Raw genomic sequence first — 25,942 nt, forward strand, 5'->3', positions numbered from 1 at the left:
AGTTGTGGCATGCAGGACGCTGCCTCAGCGTGGTTTGATGAGCAGTGCCATGTCCGCACCCAGGATTCAAACCAACAAAACACTGGGCCGCCTGCAGCAGAGCGCACAAACTTTACCACTAGGCCATGGGGCCATCCCCCCCATCTGCTTTTCATTTTCCATATTTTGTTACCATTTTCTTCTCTCCGTTTATCTTTGTCTTCGTGGTTTTTTTAGTGTTGTTTCTTAATTTTTATTGTTATTTAATGTTATCTTAGTGTTTTTAGTAGAATTTTGGGAGACGGCAGAGTAAGTGCTTTTTTCAGTCTCCCATCTTTAACCAGAAGTTATGGCTTTAAAAAAAAAAAACATGATTTTCACTGAGAAAACTGCAAGGAAATTTGTGAAATTGGCTGTTTTTTGTTTTGTTTTGTTTTTGTGGTTTAAGACAATCGAAATTGTCATTGAATGGGAAATACTTTATGGGGAAGTGAGATTTGAGATATGCTTTGAAGGAGGAGAAAGAGGCTTCTCAGAGCATCGCAGAGGATACCATGGTGAGGAAGAGCTCAGGCTTTTCCTAATCTTAAAGGACTTAACCACTAGAAGCTCAGAAGCCACGCTGATTAGTGGCTTTGTTCGTTACAGATGGTGTCTTCCGATCGAAGCCCGCTCTCTTTCCTGCCAACAGAAGCTCAAGCCCATGTGTCCCCACCGCCCCCTTACCCCACACCCCAGGAGCTCCCCCAGCCTCTCCTGCAGCAGCCCCGCACCCAGGAGCCCCCTGCTCAGCAGCCCCAGGCAGCCTCATCTCTGCCACAGTCAGACTTCCCGCTCCTCACGCCCCAGGTGAGTCCCAGCAGGAATATCAGGAGGGAACACCCATTTTGCCTTGAGTTCCAAGCTGAATGGTCCCCTCCTTATTCCCTGAAGGGCTCTTCTTTGACCAACTTCTTCCCGGATGTGAGCTTTGACCAGCAGTCCTTGAGGCCAGACCCAGCATTTACCCAACAGGTGAGTGATCGCCCAGGCCTGCCTCTTCCTCGGAGCAGGGACTGCCCCATTTGGGCCATCCCAGTGTGGAACCCACACCAGATGGACTTGGTACTCCACTTCCCTGATTTCAGATGTGCTCGGTGGTGAGGCGAGCCTGGACTCTCCCCTGGCCCTAAGATGCTGGTGTGGCTGCCTTATTTAGTGTCAGGCCTCTGCAGAGAAACTGTTGGAACAATTGGTTCAAGAAGACTTCTGATGACACTCTAGTCATAGAATTGTAGGATTGTTCACACCAGAAGGGACCACAGCAGTCCACTAATCTGTCATGTTGAGGAGACTGGGACACAAAAAGGCCTCTGCCTGCAGGCCGAGTTCCTGTACCAACACGGTTTGTGTGTGGCCTCCTGGGGAGAGCTCGGTCCTGGTGGGGACAGGGGTCCTCCCCTAAGATATTTTCCTTCAGCCATTTCCTTTTGCTTTTTAGTTTCTCCCTAACACTGATCATTTTTAATATCCCGGGATGCTGTAGTGTTCAGTAAGTATGGATTGGGCTCTTGGCTGGATTAGGGAGAGAAGGAAGAGTGGAGCATTTTCCAGAACTTAATAATAACAGTAAAATAAATAAAGATAGATCTTTCCTGAGTAGGCCGTGGTGGAGCCTTGTGGTAGGAACCAGTAGTCCTTGCCTCCCCGTCTTCTGAAGAAGCCGCTTTAGTCTAGGTGAGTCAGAAGGTGAACCAGTCCTCACAGAAGCTTTCTCATAGAGAGGGGCTTGCCTGAGGTTCCTCCCTCTGAGTGTGAGAAGAAAAAGTTTCCGCTTTCTTGTTTTTCTAGACACCAAAAAGGAAAAAAGCCTGTCACTTCCTTGTTTACAGATGGAGCCTTTGAAGGGTTCCCACCACAGAGTTTGCAAAGGTTTTCAGTCTTGGTGAGACTGAGGAGGAAGGGTGTCTGAAACCAGAGGGGCCACTGAAACCATGACCACTGGTGCCTCCTGGGATGGCTTAGTGGGCCAGACCCTGTGTGAACGGGGACAGGTCACCAAACTGTGGGCCTCAGGGACCCCTCCTCCACCCTAGCATCTGCCTCCTGAGAAGAATGTTCTGCGTAGGTTATCATAATGGCAAAGCACTCTCGGATCCTAGAGAGAAGGGCCTCTAAGAGAGTTTTCATGTCCGGTTTTGCTCTGAGAGCACGTTGCACTCTCACTCCTTGGAAGCAGAGATGGTCCCTTACAACGTGACCTTTGATGCTTCCAGGTGCCCCTGGTGCCGCAGGGTCCACGAGAACCCCAGGACTCATTTCATTTGAGACCAAACCTGTATTCTAACTGCGGGAATTTCCCAAACACCGTGCTGACAGGTGAGTGTGGGCCACCACTCAGCTTCTTTGCTATTTTTATTTTGCTAGTTTTTAAAGATTCCATTGTAAGATAGTTTAAACAACAATATTATATAAAGCGAACCTGCAAGTCCCCCAGCTCAGCTTTACCTCTTTGAGATGCAGCTGTCCAGCCCCAGAGACCACGAGGCCCTGGGGAAGGGACCTGGTGACCTGAGCCTTTTCTGAACTGTTGAGTTTCAAGTGACTGACAACTGTGCAAAGGGAGTTGTGGAACTGACTGAAAAAAATGTAGATTCCACAGCAAAACTGCAGACCTGGGGGTGCTTGGGACACAGGCCATCACTGTCCTGCTTGGGAAGATAAGAGGGACAGTGTTTTGGGAGATGTCATCAGTTGTGTCCTCTTAGCCTGGGGCCCTCACGCCTCCTAATCCGCACTGTTTCTCCCTCTCGTTGCTCCTTCCAGAAGACTCGAGCACCAGCCTGTTCAAAGACCTCAGCAGCGCACTGGCAGGCATGCCTGAGGTCAGCCTGAGCGTGGACACTCCGTTTCCGTTGGAAGAAGAGCTCCAAATTGAACCCCTGAGCCTGGACGGACTCAACATGTTAAGTGACTCCAGCATGGGCCTGCTTGACCCTTCTGTGGAAGAGACATTTCGAGCTGACCGACTGTGACAGAGTGAAACAGAACAGGAGAATTTATTTCTGAAACAGCTAAAATAGAACGGAATAGAATGGAGCCAGCTAGACCCCTGGGCTGTAGTTATCTCAAGCTTCTGACGTAGAAGGAACCGATTCCACGGCCCCCAGCTTTCGGATGAGGTTGCGTCTCGCACGCTGTGGCTCCCTCTCGACCACAGAGCTCTGCACTGCCTCCCAGGCCTGCGGCAAGGGTGCTGCTGCAGGCAGGCTGCTTTGGAGCTTCTGATGAGTGGGTCCTCACCGTGACCGTTAAATCTTTCTGTTGGCCATCTGGTTGATCGATGTGTAAAAGTAGAAAATACCATGCACTGGAGGCCCCAGTAGCGTTGCGTAGTGCTCAGAACCACTGATCTCAGCCGACACTGAAGAAGGGCCCTGCAGGGGAGGCCGGCAGGAGCCACAGGCTTTCGGGAACGGGCTTGGGTCTGAGCAGCAGTACCCCAGCACCTCGGGCCTTCTCGATCTAGCTGTTATGGCTGTGCGCCCGCCAGCTGGTGGCAGGGATGTGCCAGAACAGAGAGGAGAGCTGTGTTCTCTCCGATGCCTTAATTCTAATATGAAGAAGACTACCACGAGGCCAAGAACAGACTTGAGTTAAGCAAACTGAAGTCTACTTTGTTTCCTCCGGTCTACAGTCTCTCCTGCTGCTCCAGGATCCCTTTTCCTGTGGACAAGAGGAAGAGGAAGACTATTCCACTCAGTCACTGAAAGAAAGTCCCCTGGTGATAGACGAGCCTGAGGAGAACAGTGCTGTTCTTGGTGGCTGGGGAAGAAGGAAGGGGGCTGTAGGTGTCTCACAGACACGTGTCATCCCCTAGACAAGCTCCAGGCAAGTGCAGGCCTCCCTCTCTGCAGACCAGCTGGAGGGGATGGCCGGAGGTCTGGACTGAGGGAAGCTGTTTCTCTGTGGACCGGGAGTGGCACTATGACCCCACTAGACCGTAAGCTCCTTAAGGGCAGGAACTGTGCCTTCTTCCTCGTTGAACCCCTAGTACCTAAGTGCCTAGCACTGCGTGGGTGCTGTGTAACTGCGTGTTGAATGTGTGCATGAAGGAATGAATGAGCGAATCTGCCTTGCCGGGAGGCAGTCTAATCTTTACCTATCCCTATTCCTTGCCAAATCTCAGAGCTTTAGCTTTTCTAACACGCCTGTGGTTAAGTTCAGCGTGCACTTTAATATGCTGTAACACTAGGTGACCAAGTCCACAATCCGACTGGGTGCTGTGCTCTCCTTGAGTTGCTCTGCGTGGCAGGTAGGCACAGACTATCTTTGAGCGCCTCCAGGATGTCTGAGCCTCCCAAGGCTGGGGCTTCAGGGATCCTGGCCAGGCCTCCACCGCAAAAGGTCTTCCCTCTCAGATGCACGTTTTGCTCTAGATTGCTTTAAAAAGAGACTCATTCTTTGAGGTTGAAGAAATAGTCTATAGTAAATTGAAGGCCTAATTCATGAAACCATCATTAGTCATCAGTACCTTAGTATAAAATAGTGTCACCACATTTCCACCCCTGCCTGCTTCCTCCAACTTAGGCTAGGCCAGCCCCTGACCAGAAACCTGACTGGTGGGTTTGAAGAGAACAGAGGGGACGATGCCTCAGAGCACTTCTGGGAAGCGGTCTGGGCAGTGGAGCAGAGCATAGGCATGGGAAGACAGGGCGGGGAGGACAGCAACACTGCAGGAAGATGAGAGATGCCGAACCTTTGCCTGGACAGCCATGGCCCTTCCTGGGGCCACCAGGAGTGTCACTGCAGGTCGCTAGACTGCTTTCCCGCAAAGAAGCCAGGCTGCGCTAGGAGGGTCTGAACCCGACACTTCTGTGCCTTATGGCAAGAGTCTGTCGCAGGATCCTGACTGTCAACATCTCCAGACCTCGTCCCGTTTCTCTTTTGTCTTCAGAGGGATTGCCTTACGTCCAGTCTTTCAAATTACCCTGCTGGCACACCACTCCATCCTCCTCTGGGGGACCCAGGTCTCCTCGCTTCGCATTAGCCCTGAACCCCTGCTGCTGAATCGGCAGATCCACCCGCAGTCCTTGCCTGAGCCCTGGCTCGGAGAGGAGTCGGCCTCCCCCCCAAGCCTTCTTCCCAGTGCAACTTGCAGATCCCTTTAGACTTGAGATCTCAGACGGAGGTGACTTCTGTTCAAAGGGCCTTTCCTTGTAACAATACACAGCACCCCAGTGTGCCGACAGAAGCCACCTCCTTGCTGCCTTTCCTGTGTCGAAGGTCCCCGAAATCTGATCTGGCCTTTGAGACAGGGAGTGATGCTGTTAGTAAGAAGTTTTTGGTGTGGGGTTTTTTGGGTTTTTTTTTGAGAAATGGAGGTCCCAGCATAATCCACTCTTGCACAGTGCCTTTCCCATGGGGATCATCGATGTCGGGGTGCCAGCTCTCTTTGTCTGCAGGGCAGCCGTGCCTTACAACTGGAGACCCTGAGACCTACACTGTGAAGTGCGCTGCCCCTGGGGCATTCTCCAGGTGACACATGGAAATGGAGGCTCCCAGGAAAAGTGACATTTTGGCGGGACTGTAATGATGACAGTAAGGTTTAGCACTGAACTAAGTTTGTCCGTAAGTCCATCAGTCCAGTCTTGTCCTGTGAAAAGGTTTTGGGCATTAGACCATCCACTTTGCTTAGATGGTGTCCAGGCCACCCATGGACAGGTGTCGTGCCTTCAGCGGCTGAGTCTGCACTCATTGCTGCCTTTGCAACAAACCAGGGGTGGTCCTCGGCATCTGAAGTGGCTGCATACTTCAAAATAAACTATTTTTCAATATTTAGTTTTGTCACAAGAAATTTATGGCTGTACTACTCTCATTTACTAGCAGTTAAATAGCATAGAACTAAAAACCTATCTGTTTCCGTTTTTTCTTTCTGTGTGGTTGTGGTTTTTAGGACAGACAGTGTTAGGAGAGAATTTTCTTGATCATGTCAAGATCAACATAAATTCTCCTTTGTCCTGTTTCATTTCTCCTAAGTCTACTGTCTGTCACCTGAGCTGAGATGTTGTGTATTCCAACCATTTGTGTATTTGAAGACATTTCCAATCTGACTCTCACGGGCTCTTCTGATTTATGCACAGATGGTTCCATTGCTTCATGGTGGACCCATCAGAGCAACTAGTCAGCCTGCCCGCCAGTGTCCTGAGTCCCAGCCCCTTGTTAAACAATATTTAAAGATTGGAATTTGTGTAAAGTAGCTTCCGAGTTTTATAACGCCTCATTTTACATCTTTCGTAATTAAAAGCAGCACAATAAGGTGGCATCTGCATCTGGTGTTTTTCTTCAGCCTCGGTGGGATGAACTGGTGGGAAGCCTCGTCTCTGCCTGCCATTGGGGATTTCTGGTCCCTGGCGTGGCAGGGCCTGCACTGGCCTGCTCATCAAGCATTCTTAACACGTGCTGTTGCATCCACTCCTGAGAGAAGTTCAGAAGGTTGAGGCACACGGTTCCTTTCAACCGTGAATACCAAGGACAGACGGCATCCTGGCAAGGCCTCAGGATTCTGCCTCCCACTGCCAGCACCCTGTCCATAGCCCTGGCCCTGCCCTCACCTAGAACCTCCCTTCCCCTGCGGAGGTTCAGCCCACTGGTGCTCCTCCCCCCATGCTCTGCTGTCACATGCTGGCCTTTAGGCCCTCTCCCACTTCACCAAGGACTTCGGTTCTCTTTTCTACCTGCCGTCCCCACCCCCTTTCCCCCTGTCCCAGCATGGTCACACGTGAGGCCTGCCAACAGCACACAGCCACACGTGTCCCTCAGAGACCCACTTCCTCAGCCTCACCCAGGCTTATCGTAAAGGCGACTCTTCCGAAATCTTCCTCAGAAATCCCATCTCTGGCCCTAACTTCCTGAGCCACCACTTCCACTCTGGTCCACACACACCCTGTTCTTTGACCCCACTGAGAATTCTATCCTTTGTCTCTTCTTCTCTCAGGCTATTTGTCCACTCCTGACTTCCCTTCCTTCCCTAGCCTAGACCATGGGGTCGGTAGCCTCCCTGACTCCCTCACCAGCCCTCCTGCTCTGACCCTTGGCCTTTCCCTGCCAAAGAAAACCAACAGCCCTACACTGTCCACTAACCCAGTCCTCTCCTGCCACCCAGGGGCGCTCCAGACCTCTCCTCTCCTCAGGCCCTCCCTTCTCTCCTCACGTCCAGAAATTCCAGGCCATCGGGGCAGCTCCCTCAGCATCCCACCTGCTCTCCATTCTATCCCCATTCTCAGAATTGTCCCAAACCCATACCCATCTTACCGCCTTCCCCCTGCCTCAGTTGGTTCTCGTTTCCCCATTTGTGATGGATTGGCTCCTCCTCCAAGGAGCCCCTGCCTCCTGCTTAGCCCTCTCCAGCTGCTCGTCCCCGTCAGCCTGTGGATGTGCCTTGGCTCCTCCTTGATAAAGCAAACTGGATGAAACAACTCTTTCTTCAGCCTCGGTCACTCCTCAGGCCACAGTCCTGTCTCCTTCTCGCCCTGAAGTCCCTCACGCTCAACTCCACCCCCTTCCCTGCCATCCACAGCCCCTGTCTGCAGAGTCCCACTGCCCAATGCTCTTGCCAGCCCTTCTGGCCTGTCCAGTCTGGTGGCCTCTTCGGTCTCTCCTCCATGGCCTTTCCCTGACATTTGAGCCCTGTGGCCAGTCCCTTTCCCCCAAATCCTCTCTTCAGCCCCAGTAAACCCTTTTGTCCTTGTTCTCTCAGGTCACACATCCATCTCCTGTGTGTATCCTCCTTCCATCTTTGTTTCTTCAGTTCAACTGTCCCTGGGCCACCTTGTCCAGTCCTCAAGTCAATGACCCCACATTCGGCCCCCACCCCCACCCACCTGTCAGCTCAGGTTCATCTACGCTGCACCCCACCTGCACCTGTCCTGTGTAGACCTGTGTACGCCAGCAAGCGTGCCTTGTCACCCTGTGACACCCACCTTCCCCGTGGAGCTCTAAGCTCTGCGAGGACGGGGGCCACGCCTGTGTACTGGAATTCTCCATCTCCCGTGCCTGCCACGTGGTAGGTGCTCAACAAATAGTTTTAAACTACTGACTACTGTATACGCTCTCTTGGATCACAGCCTCTGCCCTGATGCTTAGGCCAGAAAGCAGGCCTTTCTGCACCCTCCTCCTTCACCTTTCACTCCAGCCAGAGTCCCCAAGGACTGTCTCGGCCACCAATCCCTGTCTCCCTAGCCTTGCAGTAGCTTCCCATTTGGTTCTCTCCTCGTCCCCAGCCCCAGTAGGCAGCCTCTGCCTCCCCTCAGAAATTAGCAGAGTGACAGATTTACTATCTTTGGGTGCCTCAGTGTTCATATCTATAAATCGGGACAAGGAGCACCCCCCACCCCTGCTTCATAGCGTCGTGGAGGGTGAGGTGAACAATTAAAGCACTTAGAATTGCACGCAGCACACAGTGAACACTCAATGAATGTCAGTTATTGTAAGTGTTATTTGTTGCGTGAATATGCTATCCCTTCAAAGACAGGGTGCACAAATCTTTAGAAGTACTGGATTTGTAGAACGCTTGCTTTGAAGGACCAAATCTTAGTCTGGGGAGGAATACTCGATACAGATCTTATTTGCGTCCTCCTTGCCTGATGAGTGCTGTACTCTTTGCAAGTATGGAAATTAGTAGAGGTTAGCATAGAAATTAGTAGAAGAAAAATTAGAAGTTTTACAATAAGCCTATTATATGTGCCTGTGTCTCCATGTGGACACTAGATGGAGCTGAGACCATAAGAGTGGCTGTCAAGACCTGAAAACAGCGGGATAGAGCCACCTGACCCTCAGATTTAGCCTTCAGACTGCGTTGGCAGCGGTGTTGGTTAGAATTGAATCCTGTGATGGCACAGTGTAATAACAAGTCTCTTGAGTGGACCACACGACTGTGGGCGATCAGACTCTGCGCATCACATGCCCTCACTGCAGCCTGAAAGGAAAGCAGGACGAGGATGGCTTCTGGGTCTACAGACTAGGAGACAGGCCCAGAGAGGCTCCAGGTCAGCCCGCAGAATGCGGAGCACAGGCTCTGACCCCAGGTGGCCAACTCCAAGGCCAGGTGCCTCCCCACTCAGGACTGCAAGCGTTGCTGACTTCTGAGTGGTCCCCCACTCTGCCCCCAGCCGGGCCACCAGTGGGATGAACCACACCCCTCCCGGCAGTGGATGGCCTGGAGCCACCAAGGAACCATCCCAGGCCCGTCACGGAGTGTCCACCATGTGGCCGCCCTGGCCAGGAGGATGCACAAGTGAGAGGGGCCTAACCAAGGAGTGCAGAATTTTCTCTTTTCCAGAATGTATTTCAACTTTTTTAAAAAGCCTTTGCTTTTATAATAGTGGTGCATGCTCCTTATAAGAAATTCATGTAACACTAAAGAGTACAAAAAACACGTTCGAGTGGTCTGGAAAGCCAGCACCCCCAGAAGCCTCAATGGAGACATCTCTCTACACACCCATTCAGAGAAAAGGACAGGAGATGGATGGAAATGTTTACAAAAAAGGACTCACACATTACATGCTCTTTTTGGAAAAAGTCTTTAAATTTAACAGAACAAAAGGAAACCTAAATGTAACTAAAGAAGTTGCCAAGCTGTAAATAGTTGTGCCTCTTCTGTTTCTAAACTATTTCTCTAAAAGGAAAGTATGAAGGGGCCGGACTCATTCTTTAAACATGTTTCAACTGTCAATGGTATCTCTTGACAGCCTGCGATTTAGGATGAGGAAATGAGCTCACCCACTTCCTATCTCCTTCCCCTCCCCAATGCTGTGAGTTCTTATTTCTACATTGTCAACGTTTGCGCTACGAGCGTCCTGTCCTGTAGCCATCCTTCCCACTATTGTTTGGCCCCAGTTCCTGGTGCACATGGGCCGCCCGCTTGCTGCCAGTCCTTGTAAAATGGGTTTCCCAGTCCTCCGTTACTGAGCTATTTGGGTTCACTTCATGGCTGCCTTGACTTGGTCGTCAAGGAGTCTGTTCAGGAAGGGCTGCGTTGGTCACAGCCACGCCGGGGTGGCTGCCGGGCTGCAAGGTTGGAGACCTGAACCCTGAAATGGGGGTGAGTGGGCTAACATTGTCTGGTTTATTACCAGTGAAACTGGCATAAATCCCCAGTGCAGGGCCAAGCGCTACACTTTCCAATATGACTCCTTGCTGAAAACTGAGTCTTGAACTTGTGTTTGGTGACATAGAGTTGAAGTTTTAGAGTTTGGAAATAATGAAAATGACTGGGGGGGGGGGGCGCGAGTAGTATTGTGTTCAAAGAAAGGACATGCCAGGCTTCCGGCTCAGGGGACCCCCATGACCAGGCCTCCTAACAACTCCCCAGACACACGCATTTCATCTCGCTGACAGCAGTGCCCTATCCCATCTTCACTTGGAAAAATCCTGTGTGAAGCCTTCTGTGAGATTTGGGTTATTGTTTGGCAAGTATTTCCTTCCCTCTCCTCCCACTGTGGGAATGGTACCCCTCGAGGCCCCTTTGCCCTTGTGCTCAGCTGTAGGACTTGCTTTGGCCAATAAGATGTTTGGAGACAAAACCTGGAGCGAAGCATTCATGGGGGGGATGGGGCAGGGAGTGGGTGGCTGAGCTTGCCCTCCTTGGGCATCTGCCATTGTCATGAGCACAGCTTCCCCCTGCGTAGCCCACTGGTTCCAGAAGAATGAGAGACAGGGCAGACCTCAACCAAACCCATGCCTAGGAGCCAATCTGGCCAGGTCCAGCTGAAATTGGCAGGGCCGCCCCAGTCAATCTGCAGATACATGTGCCAGAAATAAATACTTGTAACAGTAAGCCACTGAATGATGGGGTCATTTGCTATGTAGCATTGTTGCAGCAATAGTTAACTGATGCACCTTCTCTGTTCGTTTCCTCTTTTGTGCCTTCTCCCTGGTCTATGAACGACTTGAAACAAGGACTGTGTCTGACTCAATCGTGGCTCCCCAGTGCCCAACTAAATGGCACCCAGTATCCTCCTTCCCATCCTTGCCATCAATGCCCTCTCCAGGACAGCCCCGTCTGAGTGGAGAGCCCAACACCTCTGCTTCCAGGACTCACCTGCAGGTTTGGACAAGAAGGTTAAAAGCCCTAAGCTTCCGTACCCACGGCTGGGGAAAACACTCAGAGCGTGACTCCCTTCCTGGGAACAGAGGGACCACAGCAACTGCTTTCCTAGCCAGGCTAAGGCATGAAAACAGGGAGCAGAGCTTGGTAAGTCCATGGAGCAGGTGGGAGCAGGGAGAATACAGAGAAAGAACCTTGGAGTCGTGGAAATCTCGGAAGGCTGCTTTGCAAAGTGCCCAGGTATCGGGGCAATGAGGCCATCTCCCCAGCATAACACAGACCCACCCTGGGAGAAGGAGCACTGGGAGCCAGCGTTCTGGGACAGTGAGGGGCAGCTGCAGCCTAGGATTTCCAAACTCTGCCCACCAGCATCTTGCTATGATAATGTCGGTTCCATCTAGCCTGGATTCCTTAGAATTTATCATCCAAACCAGGACACTTTGAGAGTGAAAGGTGTTGATACCTGTGCTAGGACAGCAGACATGACCAGGACGTATGTGTATGGACAAGACCTAGTGTTGCTTAGGGGCCAAGTGCATGGGCTCTGGAGTGATAGGGACCCGGGTTCAAATCTGGTCTCTATCCTTCCTGGCAGTGAAGCCTGAGTGAGGCAGTGGTCTCTGGGTGCTCCAGTTTCCTGATCTACAAAATGGGGGTTGGGCCTGCCCTGGTAAGTACTCCCTAAATGTTAGCTATCGTTTTCCCTGTTACTCTTTTTATTAAACGAGTCCTTTATTGCCAGACCTCAGAAACACAACAAAAGGGTTTACTGAGAAGACCAAGCCCATACTCTGAAAGGAGCACTGGACATCGTTTTCTCAACACACCCAGGGTTCCTGTCCGAGCCTCCCCACTCCTCTCTAAGGAGCTGGCGTTGCTAACCAGTGTGACCAGGGCACCAGTGGCCGCGCTCAGATCTTCTCAAGGCACCAGCTTTCCAGTCTAACCTCAAATGGTGCTTATTCTTCACCTACTCAAAGCCTGGCCTTATAGGCACCGAATCTTCCATAACTGGTTTCGGCAGGGCCCATGTTTCCCTCCACCAAGCTGCCAGGGGCTGGTTTTACTGGTTGCAGGGGGAGCCATGCAAACTGGAGGCTGCTCGGGCCCTTGGCTCCCAGAAGCCAGGCCTTCACAGACCTGCTCCCCTGGCCATGCTTGTTTGATCCTCTTGGCCAACCAGATCTTCTCTCCCAGGGATTTGAAGCTTGAATGGGAGAGACAGAGTCTGGGGTCACTGAAACTGAGCCACATTAATGGCAGTGCCCTGGAGAGAAGGTTCCCGTGAGGCCCCTGAGCAGCCATTATTCTGCCCTGGCTGTTCAGCAGTTCCTCCGAGTGTGTGTGCTGCCCCACTGACTTTCTCAGAAGTCCCCTGGAGCGAAGAGTTGCTTCAGCCTGCCAGCTTGCAAAGACTGAACTTTCCGAGGAATTGCTGCAGCTCTGCGTCTCCCCGGTGGATCTTGCTGGCCTAGCTCTGGGGAACTTCCAGTGTTACACCAGCACACACCTCTAGCCACTGCGAACAGTGTGTTTAATCACTTCCTGCCCAGGGGCCTGAGAGCCAGTGCTCCCCACGGCGAGGCCTGGCCAGCTCTGGATCTGCAGAGTGCCAACCAGGGGTGCTCGGGTCAGTGCTTCTGCAGGCGCGGGGTACTTGCTGCCCCGGTAAACACGGCGAAGAGCTATCTCCACCAAAAGACTTCCCACAGGCTGTAAAATGCCAGCCCAGCCCCACGGGGCTGACGTGGTGGTCAGCATTTTTCAAACGTGTTGACCTCTCAGTCGTTTTTGTCGGGACCACGTTGTGAGTCTGATGTTCTGTGGGGCACACTGGGAAAGGCATGGAGACATGTAGGGATGGGTGAGGGCAGGATACGGGAGAGAATCAGAGACTTTGAAAGGACCAAATAAGGAGGAGGAAAGGATGGAGCAAAAACGGAGAAAGAGCCCACAGAAAGGAGGAGGGGGCACCCAGAGTTTCCAACATGGAGGACCCAGCGGTCCCAGGCTCATGGAAGTCTGATTGATGCCTCTGACCAATCCATGAATATGATTATTACATCTGTTGATTACCAGTATTAATATGAATAAGGGACCCGCCAAGGAGCCTCACCTGCGGAGACTTTAATACTCACTGGAGAGGGAACTGTTGCCTACAGAGTGCCCCGTGGCGTTCTCCCACTGCCTTGTAATAACTGTTAGGGGGCACCCCGCCCGGGATGTGCTGACCAACAGCCTCTGGTCTAGAAGATGGGTTTGTTTTTTTCTTTCAATTCTAAATGTCTTCCTGGTCATCTAGTTTGCATGAATGAGAGTGTGGCTCGCCAACGCAAGCTTGCTAAAATGTGTTTGGTAAAATGATCATTATTTGCAGATGACATGATGCTAGACCTGAAATCTTGGAGAAAATCAAATTTAAGACCAGAAGAAACAGTAAGAGAAATCAGTTACATGATTATATAAGAATTAACGGTGGAAAGCTTGAATCAAAATGGCAACTTGAGGGGGCCGGCCCCGTGGCCGAGTGGTTAAGCTCACGTGCTCCACTTCGGTGGCCCAGGGTTTCACCGGTTCGGATCCTGATTGCAGACATGGCACTGCTCATCAAGCCATGCTGAGGTGGCGTCCCACATGCCACAACTAGAAAGACCCACAACTAAAAATACACAACTATGTACCAGGGGGCTTTGGGGAGAAAAAAGGAAAAATAACATCTTCAAAAAAAAAAAAAAGAGGGCAACTTGAGCACTTGTTCCAACCGCCCCAGCCCAACCCAACCTCTAAACGTGACTGGAAAAAATATGTACTTTAAAAATCTATAACTGGGCTAGAAACTACAAAGGGATATCCTCATTATCAGAAATTATGAGGAATAAAGGATGCTGGGAAGTGAAAGGCAGATAGATGGGATTGAGTTGAAGGTAAAAATCTAGCCATAAATGTTCAGAAGAGGATGCCTGTAAAGTGGGGCTGGTCCTCGGGGCGTGCCGAGCACAGGGGAGGCAGGTCCGGGGAGCAGGAGAGGTGACAAGGTGACTGATGGGGTGTGGCAAGGGTTTGCTCCTCCCCATCCTGCTGCACCAAGCAGCTGGCGACAGATGCTGCTAGCAGACAGCAGAGAGATAAGGACAAACTAGGGGAAATTATTCACCACAAAGGGGCCGGACACAGGGCTCATTTCCTTCATAAACAATGAGCCATCTATCGATAAGATAAAGACCAACAGCCAACAGAAAATCCAGGGCGAAGATGCAATCAGACAGTTCACAGAGAAGGAAATGCAAATAACTAATACCCATATGAGAAGATGCTGGATCTCACTCATAATTAAAGAAATCCTGATTAAAACAACGAGATACATATTGTTCACTATTAGCAAAGATTTGGAAAGCCCGCGGGTGCTCAGGGCTGGTGGGGGTATGAGAAAGAGGCCTCTCACACAGTGCCGGTGGGGTGTAAATTGGTACGACCTTTCTGGAGGACAATTTGACTTTAGCTATCAAACAGAATTATTAAGGTACTGGAAGAGAATATGATGAAATATTTTTTATATTCTTGGAGTGGGGAAAACCTTCGTAAGAAAGACAAAATCTAGAAGCCCTAAAGGAAAAGATGGACAGATTTGACCTCATAAAAATTTAAAACTTTTGTAGGGCTAGAGACCATATCAAAGATAGAAGACAAATGACAGACAGTAGGTGCAACATGCGTAATAACCCTAAAATGTAGAGTCCCTTCATATCAAAGGCTAAAGCTTTATATGTCAGTATATAAATGGTCAAAGGACAAGAACAAGCAATTCACAGGAGAAGAAATTCAAATGGCCTCGCATTGAGAAATGACATTTATGCTCACTAGAGATCAGAGAAATGCAAATTTGAAATTTGGTAATATCTAGCATTGGCGAAAAGAAAGGAATGCTCCTGTGTGCTGGGGGCGTTCTGTGCCAGGACAGCCTTTTGAAGGCCATTGGAAGAACGTGTCAAGATGTAAAATGTGCAGATAAACTTCCAGACATCTGTTCTTTGGAGACACCTGCTCAGTAGTACATGGATAAGTGAAGTATGCTCCTCACCGAACTGTTTGTATTAGAGAAAAGCTGGAGATAATCTGAACAATCAGAGAGTGGGAAGAGAAAGGGGAGTTCACCTTTTATTTTTATATTGTTTGAATTTTTTCTATTTAATACGTTTTAAATTTAATGCCAAAAAGGGGGGAAATGCTGTGTCTGATTTTCGGGAAATTATGAGAGTGAGCTGAAATTCCAGCATCTCCTCTCCCTAAATCCCATTAAAAAGTCCTTGAAATCAGCCCAAACAAACTCTCAGGCACAGCCAGAGCAAAAATGGAGGAGCGTAGCTCTGAATCCTGAATCCACATGGTCCAGCCCCTCCAATGGGAAGAGACGAAGGAGTGGATTCCCTTCACACAACCTCCATCACACCTGGCTGGAGTGGCCACAACTGCACGGAGGAGGGAGAAGGAAGGCAGCTCCTGCCGCTGGCCCTCGCCCAGTGCTCTTATCTGGGCTGAGCACCCAGCCCAGGAAAGGGAACCAGGACAACTGCCCAGGCCTCCAAGATCAGGTTCACAATTGCTCTGAATGGAACAAGGAAGAAAATTACCTGTCTCACCCCAAGTCGTGGGGCATCTATGATGAGGACACGGAAACTTGGGAACCCAGGAAAACAACTCGGATGCAGGAAGAGCCAAGACTGCAGTCAAGCTGGGCTGCAGATCTTTGCTCTGTCCTCCTGCAAATAGCACCAGTGAGTCATCCCTCCCCAGGGAGATGCTTTTCTCTCTGCCTCCACCATTTGGTCTCATCTCACTCGTGACTCTTCTCTGTGTCATCACTCCTACTCAGGGCTGATAGTCAAAATACCTAACAACTTCTAAAGCATGGGCACCCGCCAAACAAACAGACACCAGCTGTGAACAATGGAAAGAGGTAGCAAATTACCCCAAAACTCAGTGGTTTAGAACAACAAATATTTATGATCTCATGCACTTACGGATCTGGAATTCGGAGCTGCTTAGCTGAGTGGTTCTGGCTCAGGGCCTCCCCTGAAGTTGTAGGCAAGATGTTGGTTGGAGTTGCAATCATTTGAAGGCTTGATGGGCCTGGAGAATCCACTTCCAAGATGTCTTACTTGCAAGACTGTTGGCATGAGGCCTCAGTGCCACAGCAGTGGGCCTCTCCATAGGGCTGCTTGAGTGTCCTCACAACATGGTGGCTGGCTTCCCCAGAGAGAGTGATCCAACATAGGAAGGCAGAGTCACAATGTCTTTCATGACCTAACCTGGAAGGTCACATGTTGTCACTTCTGCAATATCTTAGTACATACACAGATCAGCTGTATTCTGTGTGGGAGGGGCTACACAAAGTTGTAAATACCAGGAGGTCAGGATCCTCGGGGGACATTCTGGAGGCTGGCTACCATGGGTACCATATCACTCCCTGTTTAAAACCCTCTAATGGCTTCCCAGCACTCTTAGAATAAAATACAAATGCCTGGCCGTGGTCGGCAATGCCTGGCATGAACTGGCTCCTACCCGCTTTCCATCTCAGCGTGTCCTTGTTCACCCACCTGCACTAACTTCAAACACTCCAACTTTCCATCTGTCCCTCAACATCATCAACTCGTCCTTTATATTTTCTGTGCCTTCTGCCTGGAAGTCTGCTTACCCATATCTTTGCATGGCTGGTTCCTTCTCATCTTTCAGGTCTCAGCTCAAATGTCACCCCTTCAGACAGGTATCTTGACCACCTTATCAAAAGTTGCCCCCACCCCTGCCTGTCACTTTCTCTCACATCACCTTGTGTGTGTATGTGTTTCCACTGTCACAAATTTGTAGCTACTACTCAATTTACATGTTCTGACTTGCCGTGTGATGTATTTACAAGTGCAGTCAGTTCCAAAGGGATGCTCCGTTTCCATTCACATCTCCTTGTGTTAACATCTTCCTAGCATGACCTCTGTCAGAAAGTATCTCACTCATTGGATTATTGCCCTTCTCCCTCCACATACCAGTAAGAGACCTTGCTTACAAGCAACAGATTCCTCTCTAGCTGGTGGAAGCTGAAGAGGAATTTATTAAAGGATATTAGGTGCCTTATAAAATCCTTGTGAAAGCAGAAAACTAGGCTTGGAAGCTGTTTACATGGACCGGTCCTCAGATAGCCCCCAATGCACACACACTGCCATTTGCCCTGGTGGGCACTTGAAGACGGTTCCCCCATTGGGATGCCTGCTGCTGCTGCCTCTCAGAGCCGTATGGGTCTGCTGCCGTCCTCGCCAGGAAGGATTCCTTGGCACCTGCTTCTCAGTGTCACTTAGCCTCATGCAGGCGCATCTGAGTGGTGGTTTCTTAAGTTGCATGCTCGGCCTATTCTGTAAGCAAGGCTGGGAAAGCATCTGGCTTCCACCGTGTGGAGGGGTGAGTCCATAAGGTGAGGAATTCTCAAAATAGAGGCAGAGTATTCCCTGGTTTGGGGAAGCCAAAGTCAGTTGTTGACATACATCCTCTTTAGTCTACCCCGTTGGTTACTTAACCTCATCATCAGCCCTTCCTCCATGCTTAAACTTACAGATAAGAACAGAACCCAAAAGCAAGCCAAGAGGTTTCTCAAAAAGGAAATAGTTACTTGCAAAAAGAATTCATGGCTTCATTCCAGAACTTAGGGTTTTCTGCTATTCTCTGACCCTCTTGCTCACGTATTTATTTATGCCTTGCCGAGAGCACCCCTCTGGGTAAGCACTATGAGAACAGGAATCTTCTTCATCCCTGCCCCCTCAGTCCCCAGAACAGTGCCTGCAATGTCACAGGTGCCCACAAGTGTTAATGAATTGTGTCTGCAAAGTCCTCTCCCACACTGAATAGGGCTGACCTGTGCAACTGATGGGACATTGCAGAAATGGCAGTGTGTGACATTCAAGTCTCAGCTCCCATGGCTAACTGCCTCATTCTTTGTCCCCAGTTTCAGAGATGAGGAATCTGACTGGCTCATATTGTCTATTTGGACCAAGTCATAGGTTGTCAGGGGACCTGTAAATTAGAGGCTATGAGGAGAGGTGCCTGTCCACTTTATTCAACCAGAAGGAGCTGTGGCATCCCCGACACCGTGGTTGACGTGTCTTGTACAATGGGGTCACATCTTATCTGAGGATTGGATTCTAAAATCTCCAGGTAAGACTTTATCCCATATAGTCAGTTACTCACGAAAACTCCTTAAATTACCCAAACATCTCTACTGTACAGTATCACCTATGAAATATCCACTTCAGCCAGTTTTCCCTTCCAAGTGGGGATGGATGGCTGTTTCTTTGCTTGAGCACCAGATGAAGTAGTTGGTTTGCCTTATGGGTCTTGTCATATGAAAAATACACATCTTTAGACATCGGAATCACATTCTCACTTTGAGATGCTCACAGTACAAGAGGCACATGGGACCCCAGACCCACTAAGAGAAGCACAGATTGCCATCACATCTTCTGTCTCTGCTCGTGTGGGGCCTGCACTCTTCGAGTAGAGTGGTAAACAGGATCCTCTCTCCCCTCCGCTCATTTTCTCTTTCCTCTCTTTCCTCCCTTTTGAACACACATATACTACAAGGTTTAGTGATTGTTTTAAAAAAAAAAGTCCACTTACTCTTATTGGATTTACACATGAATGGCAAGGGAGTCTGAATATGAGAGGAAAAAAATTAATCTGATCCCAGTGAGAAAGCCCCCAGCACAGAAGTAAAAGAAGAAAGCAGTGAAATTGTATGGATAACCCTGTTCTCTGAAAAGGATCTCTCACACCAAGTGAGAGAAGATTTTAGAGAACAACTGTTCCCTCTTCTCAGGGCCATTAGACAAGGACAGTGCGGGGGAACCGGGGGCCCCACTGCTTTAGCTTGTCACTGGAAGCTGTGATTAATAGGATTACAGGAGACTGGGTGATTAAACAGAAGACAGACAAGAGAAACGTATGTGGCAAATGGGGAGGATTAATGGAGAGACGAAAGGAAAGCTAGGGAAAAGACCAGACTTTTAGGATAAAGTGTGAAGATAAAATATGGGGAAAAATTCCTAGTGTTTCTGAATAAATCAAGTAGAACACAGTCAATAATCAAAGCTTATTTTCTCTCTCTCACTCCTTCTCCCTCCCTCCCTCAGAGTAAGCCCTTAATATCTGTTAAATAAATGAATGAAAGACTTTCTAATGGACTGGGATGGGTCATCTCATACCAATGAAAATGAGAAGCCACCCCGACTCGAAGATCTAGCCTGGTGAAATCCCTAAACCCGATGGAAAAATAAAGACTTCTCCCAAATTTCAAACAAAAAACAGTTGGATGACTTTCAAAAATCTTGATAATTGGAACAGCTTTGAACTTCACACTGCAATAGTCATCACCTGAGACAACAGAGTGAAAACTGGAGAATCAATGAGGGGACATGTGCCTCCCAGGTGCCCAAAACCCGAAGCCCGGAAGACAGTCAAAGGCAACCTCAGACCCAGAACCTCAGGAAAATGGCCTCAGGGGCCTTGAGTGAAACACAGACTAAAGGACACCTGGAAAGCGAGAGCTCTCGTCAGTCTGCTGACGCTGATGGACTGCCGTCTGTGGGCCGCCTGTCCCCTTCTCCTGGGCCTTGGGTTCTGGGTTCCAGGGGGAGGAGGCAGTCAGTCAACAAACAAGTGAAAGAATGATTGAATCAACCCTCAGAGGGCAGGGCTGGCCTGCTGCCTTACGTTGGTGGCAGCAGGGCTGGCAGGGCAGCCTCCATCTGCCCCATAGGGCAGCTGCGCAGGTTGCAGCCCAGCCTGCCACTGGCAACTCCAGCTGTGACATTGCAGACTCCTTGACCCTGGGCTGTGACCCTGTGATCACTCTGCGCGGTGGGGTAGGACGGGGGCTGGGACTGGGCACCCCTCCCCCTGTTCATTGTGATGAGGGAATGGCAGCCCAGGTCCCTCCCGCAGATCCCCAGGGGCCCCCACCCTAGTGAGCTGGACCCCTCTGAACCTGGAGCAGTCTTTTGTGCTTTGACATCAGCCACACCAGCAGTGAACAGAAGCCTACTCTCTCCCCTTCCTCCTGAGCCTCAGGGTCCCAGGGCAGGCACAGCCCAGGACCCTCCCCAGCTCTGTCCAGGTGGGCAGGTGACTCAGCCTGCCACATGGCAGGAAAGGAAACGGAGGAGACTCCTGAAGCCCAGGTCCCCACACCGCTCCTTTCCTCCAGCTTGGGCTACTGTGGCCAGGTTATATCCACGAGCACTCATGTGCGTCCCTTGTCCATTCTTTCAGTTGTATTTATTGTGTACCTACTGTGCGCTAGAAGCTGGTGGGGTTTCACTCTACAGAGATGGCCAACGCTGGTCTCTACACAGGTCAACCATTCCCAGCTCTCTGAAGCTCTGGAACAATCGCCTTGGACACATCACCCACCCTGTGCACAGTGAGAAAGTAGGCAGTACTTTTTGTCCCTTGGGGACAAAAATAAAAACCCAGTCACTTAAGTGTCACTCCTACAGCAGCAATGACTTAATGACTGGAGATAGGAAAAAAATACCATTGTCTGAACAAAGAGATGTACTTCGTGAATTTTATTATACTGACTGACATGCTTAATTCCCTTCCCTTTGGGAAAAAAGAAGAAAAAAGCACTGGATGCCCCCTCCTCCTAAAAAAGATAAAAATAAATGATCAGAACAGACACAAAACAGCAGCCCTAGCTTCTTTCACTCCCGAGAACTGTCTGATGACTGACTCACCCAGGAATTGTGCCAAAAGGGACAGAGTTTCGTCCACCAGGTTAAGAAAGAGTAACGATTTACTTGATGATGGCAGGGCCCGCTCTGGGATCCTGGAATGAGGAGCAGCCCGCCTGGGGGTGGGGGCACGTGTGGGGAGCCCAGGCACGGTCTCCCACCCGCTTCGTCTTTCTCAGTCTATGCTCCTGTGTCTCTCTGTCCTCTCTTTTTTCTCTTACTGCGTTTCTGTCTCTTTGTCCTTCCATCTGCCTGTCGCTTGGTCTTGCTGTCTCCTGGCCTCTGTCGGTCTCTGCCTGATGATCTGACTCAAGACCCAGCATCTCTCATCTCTGCTTCCCGGTACACCTGCTTTTTCCTCGCTTGGTCTCTCTGCAGACCGGCTTTTTCCTCTCTGTTGAAACGTGGCTGGTCTTTTCATAACCCTAATGAATTTGGTGCCTATACTAACTGACCCAAATCCCCAGGGCAGAGAAGGCGACTGGCTCAGCTGCTGGAGTGCTTCCTCTGGGTCAGACCCCCCGACTGTCATACAGCTCAACTTAGTGAGCATGAACATATGGGGGAGCGGGCAGGGCCCACCCTTGGGGATGGCAGTGGGTGTGAGAGTTCTCAGATAAAGAGGCAACCTTTGGGACACACCTCAAAAAATTCTTCTACATTACAAACCCCCCAAAAAGGTGTTCCTGGAAATCCCTGGGCAGACCCCACATGTAATGCTCCCTTTTGCAGATTTTATAAATATATAAATTCCTAAGGCTTAAAAAGGACATAGTCACGTGTGACTGTTCACACGTGACTCTGAAATAATGTAGTAAAAATACGTCCCTGTTCTACATGATTCAGGCTGAAAGCTTTTCCAACTGCATTCGCATCTTCATGCAGCCTCTTCCCAATTTAAAGAGACTATCATTGTATACCATGCATTGACATTGCTGGAAATCTATGTAAAAACTTGGCCCAGGAAGGACCTAACCAAAATGTGCAGTTTCTTTTATTTAAATTAGCCAAGACTGTGTCTGAAAAATTCTACACACTGTCAGAGACGGCTCTGGGCAAGAAGCTTTTTGCTGTGCTCTTTCTCAAGACCCCCTCCTCACATCCCTGTGAAGGACCAGGAAGGCACATCTTCAGCCAGGAGAAGACATCTCAGAAAGACACAGCTGCTTAAACGTGGGGCCAATGACAATTCTTAGGTTTCAGGGACTACAGCCACAGAGGGAGACTCCAGCTGCTTCTAGATTCTGAAAGCTGAATAAACTACAAAAGGGAGATGTCTGCCCAGCTTCTTTGTAGGAACGGAACGCAGCAAAGTTCTCCCGTCCTGAATCACAGAGACTAATTGTTGTTCAAGGGTCTGTTTCTCCTCCAAGGCGTTTGGCGGTTCCCTCTTGTTTCCTGGGAATGTCTTGAAACGCTGGTTTGTCTAGTTTCAAATTAAGCTGTGAAAGTCCCAGGGGTGGGCTGGGGCCGGGGTTTGCCCTCCCAGCCCAGACAGAGCCGCTCTGATTTGATCTGTTTTATTTATTTTCCTAATTTAATTTGTATTTGGTCAGTTGTACAATAAACATCGGTTAAACAGCAACCGTGTCCTAGGCTAGCCCCGCAAAGTCCAGACTCTTTGGTTAGTTCTTTTGATAATTACCTCCATCATTCTCAATAACATGCTTTTATGACTATTGACTGATTTTTCAGTTTGAACCGTGATCTACTGATTTCCACCCCTTACTAGGGAAAATGAAGATTAAGCTGTCTATCTCGCACCTCTCCCCTACACACTCCCATACAAATACAGCTTTTCCCTAGTGTGGGGGCCCCGACATCCGTTGTCCCTTCCTCCATGGTGGTAGAACATTTAATGGTCGCCCAAGGACCAGAAACAGGGGTGGGGTTTTTTTTGTTTGTATGCTTGCTGGTTTTTTCCCAGCCCAACCATGTCCACCAGGTGCCTCCTTTTCAGATCAACGAGAAGCCCCAAACTTCCTGATGGAGACTGCAGCGTCTGCGGTGCACGCAAACTGCCGAGCTTCGTTCTCTGCGCTGAGGGCAGCATTTCCCAGGACTCTGGACCCACTGCATAGCGGTTCCAGCACCTTCTCCAGCTCAGCCTGTGAGGTGTTGCTGTCGGTCTCGGGGCTCTGCTGGGGAGGTGGTGCTCAGCTGCATTAGGGAGATGGTGGTCTCTGCACCACAGCGCCGTGTGAATTTTGCTCTGCTATCTTTATAACACTCATATATACCCACTTTCCTTTGTATTAACCTTTTTTTACAAGGCTTTTATGAATCATGATATACAAAAAGGCATACAGAATAATACAGAACGCCCACGTCCCCATCACCCAGTGTGAGTAAACGAAGCAGATGTTACTAAGAGAGTTGAAGCCCCCGCGGGTCCCTCTCTGGTTGAGTCCCCTCCCCCTGCCTGGAGGCACCCACTCCCTGTCCCCCTCCCACCATGGCAGCCCCAGGAGGGCAGGCCTCTGGGTGGGTCATGGCGGGCAGGTGAAGGGGCTGCCTCGCAGCATTGCAGAAGCAAATAGAAGGAGAAATCATGGAAGCAACCAACAAGGCATGAAAACTCTCCCTTAGAGATGGAAACACCCAACTGCAGAGACGGAGACCAGGAGCTCTCGGTCACTGATCCGTTAGCTCTCACACAAGGAGGACAAGGTTAGTGAGTGGCCACCTTAGAACACAGAAGTCTGTGAGTGGACAACCCATAGGGCAGTGACAGAGGAAGGGGGCTGGATCAGGACTGACCCCTCCCAGCTACTCTGGGCCGAGGTGTCTGCAGTATCCCGGCGAGCAGGGCCTGCCGTTCAGTACCCGAGTGAAGCAGTGGCAAGACAGCACGCTCTTTCCGGAAGTGCTCCAGTGTAACCTGGCTGGTGAATGGCGCTGAGTCCATCCCCCCGGGAGGGGTTAGCTTTTCCTAACAAGTCAGTGCTCAGATGGGTCTACCCTCCAGGCTCATGTTTGGACCAGGAAAATGGAAGGAAAGCCCTCTTGGATCGTTGGCACATCTTGGAGCACTTCCTAGGGGACAGATGAGTGAGAGGCTGGTTGACATTTAACTATAGTTCCAAATTTATCAGTCGTCTCCTTGCAATATGTCCATGTCAGCTTGGAAGTGGCCTGGACTTGGTGGCCACAGGGACGGCCTCCCTCCGGGCTGTGCTGCTGGCACTCTCCTCCCGCCCCACGCTGGGCACAGGCCACCTGCTTGTACTGTGGGCCAGTTGCCCTGGCTCCCACCAAGGGTAGGTGTGGGTCACACGGTATGTTAGTCTGCTTGAGCCGCCATAACGAAATCCCATAGACCGGGTGCCTTGAACAACAGAAACTTATTTCCTCACAGTTTCAAAGGCTGGAATCTGGGTGCCAGCAAGACAACTTTCATGCTGAGGCTTCTTCTCTTGGCTTATAAGTGGCCGCCATCTTACTGTGTGCTCACGTGACCTCTTCTTTGTGTGGGGGTTGGGGGTGGGCTGGGAAGGGAGAGCTCTGGTCTCTTTTTTTCTTACAAAAACACCAATTCTATCAGATTAGGGCCGCATCCTTATGACTTTGTTTAATCTTAATTACCTCCTAAGATCTTATCTCCAAAGATAGCCACATTGGGGGTTTCGTGGAGCATTTTGTTTACTTAGGGTGGTTTTGGCTTTAAGAAACAGAAGTCCCTCTCAGTGTCACTCAAGTATAAAGGATCTTACATGAATCTAAAAGAATCTGACGAGCTAGGCCTCACAAGGGACAGAAGCGTGAGGTATTCCCTCGTTGCTCGCTCGCTTGCCTGCTCCTTCTCTCGGGCAATTTCTGCCAGTGCCTACGCATCTGCCCCATTCTCCTCTTTGGACCCACCTTTCCTCTGCTTTGCCTCATGGTTCCAATATAGCTGCCAGAGCTGCTGAGTCAAAATGAGTCTCCATCCTCCGCTCCCACAGTCAAGTGTTCTTTCCCTTTGAGTGTCTTGGATCAGCCTCCTGAGAAGGGCATCTGATTGGGTTCCAGCACGCTTTTGCAAGCCAGCCTCCAGATGTAAGTTAAATGGCTGCCCTTGGGTCCAAACATCTGGACCCAGGGGGAGAAAATCATGTAGCACATTTCAAGGCCATCTCAGGGCCCGTCCTGGGTTGGGGTAACTTCTTTTCACAAGAGCTGTGGAGGGGCAGGCGGCAAGTGACGACTGTCTCCAGAAAGGGTGCCAATTTGGTGGGTGTTGGGATTTTAAGGATTTCTGTGTATTTTCTTGTAATGCTTTTGGTTTTGGTGTCAGGGTAATGCTGGACTCAATGAGCTGGGAAGTGTTCTCTCCTCTTCGTTCTTCTGGAAGCCTTTGTGTAGAAGTGGCATTATTTTTTCCTTAAATGTTTGGTAGAACTCACCAGTAAAGCCATCTGGGCCTGGAGTTTCCTTGGTGAGAAGGTTTTTCTAGCTACAAATTTGATTTCTTTAATAAATATAGGGCTATTCAAGTCACCTGCATCTTCTGGGTGAGCTTTGGGAGTTTGAGACTTAAAAGGAAACTGAAAGTCCGTATTATCTAAGTTATGGAATTTAGTGACATAAAGTTGTTTATAATATTCCCTTATTATCCTTTTAATGTCTATAGAATCTGTAGTAATGTCCCCTCTCTTAATCTTGATGTTGGTAATTTATGTTTTCTCTATTTTTTCCCTAGTCAGTCTGGCTAGATGTTTATCAGTTTTATTGATTTTTCTCAAAGAACCAGCTTTTGGTTTCATTGATTTCCCCTATTGTTCTTCTGTTTTCCAGTTCACTGATTTCCTCTTTGGTCTTTGTTAGTTCCTTTCACTTGCTTACTTGGGACTTAACTTACTCACCTTTTTCTAGTTTCTTAAGGCAGAAGCTGAGGTCACTGATTGAGCTCTTTCTTCTTTTTGAATATAAGCATTGAGTGCTATGAGAACACAGGTCCTTGGTGACATTCTGGACGTCCGCATCGAGCCTCATCTGAGGCCAGCTGAAATCCAGACGGCCACTTCTCAGCTCTGCCGACACATAAGAACCACCTGGTGAGTCTCTAAAGGTACCCCTGCCTGGGCCCCGCCCAAGACCGGTTAAATCAACATTTCTGGGAATGGGC

The 25,942-nt window shown here is 49.8% G+C and overlaps 1 protein-coding gene and 1 long non-coding RNA gene across 3 annotated transcripts in view; both read left to right on the forward strand.

Moving 5' to 3' along the window:
- Window positions 1-6,281, forward strand: part of CRTC3 (CREB regulated transcription coactivator 3) — a 95,195-nt gene extending 88,914 nt beyond the window's left edge. The window contains exons 12-15 of one of the 2 annotated variants that reach the window (XM_070570977.1): window positions 628-828; window positions 913-993; window positions 2,235-2,337; window positions 2,785-6,281. In XM_070570977.1, coding sequence (XP_070427078.1) covers window positions 628-828; window positions 913-993; window positions 2,235-2,337; window positions 2,785-2,993 — 594 coding nt within the window. In that variant the 3' untranslated portion in view covers window positions 2,994-6,281. The remainder of the gene's footprint in view (window positions 1-627; window positions 829-912; window positions 994-2,234; window positions 2,338-2,784) is intronic. The other variant, XM_070570987.1, reaches the window with a different exon arrangement.
- Window positions 6,282-15,792: 9,511 nt separating this feature from the next.
- LOC139075314 (uncharacterized) lies at window positions 15,793-22,420 on the forward strand. The gene is made up of 2 exons (XR_011525576.1): window positions 15,793-18,259; window positions 19,234-22,420. It is a non-coding gene; the product is annotated as an uncharacterized lncRNA (long non-coding RNA).
- Window positions 22,421-25,942: the final 3,522 nt, after the last annotated feature.

Source organism: Equus przewalskii, chromosome 1, assembly GCF_037783145.1.
Source record: "Equus przewalskii isolate Varuska chromosome 1, EquPr2, whole genome shotgun sequence".
NCBI lineage: Eukaryota > Metazoa > Chordata > Mammalia > Perissodactyla > Equidae > Equus > Equus przewalskii.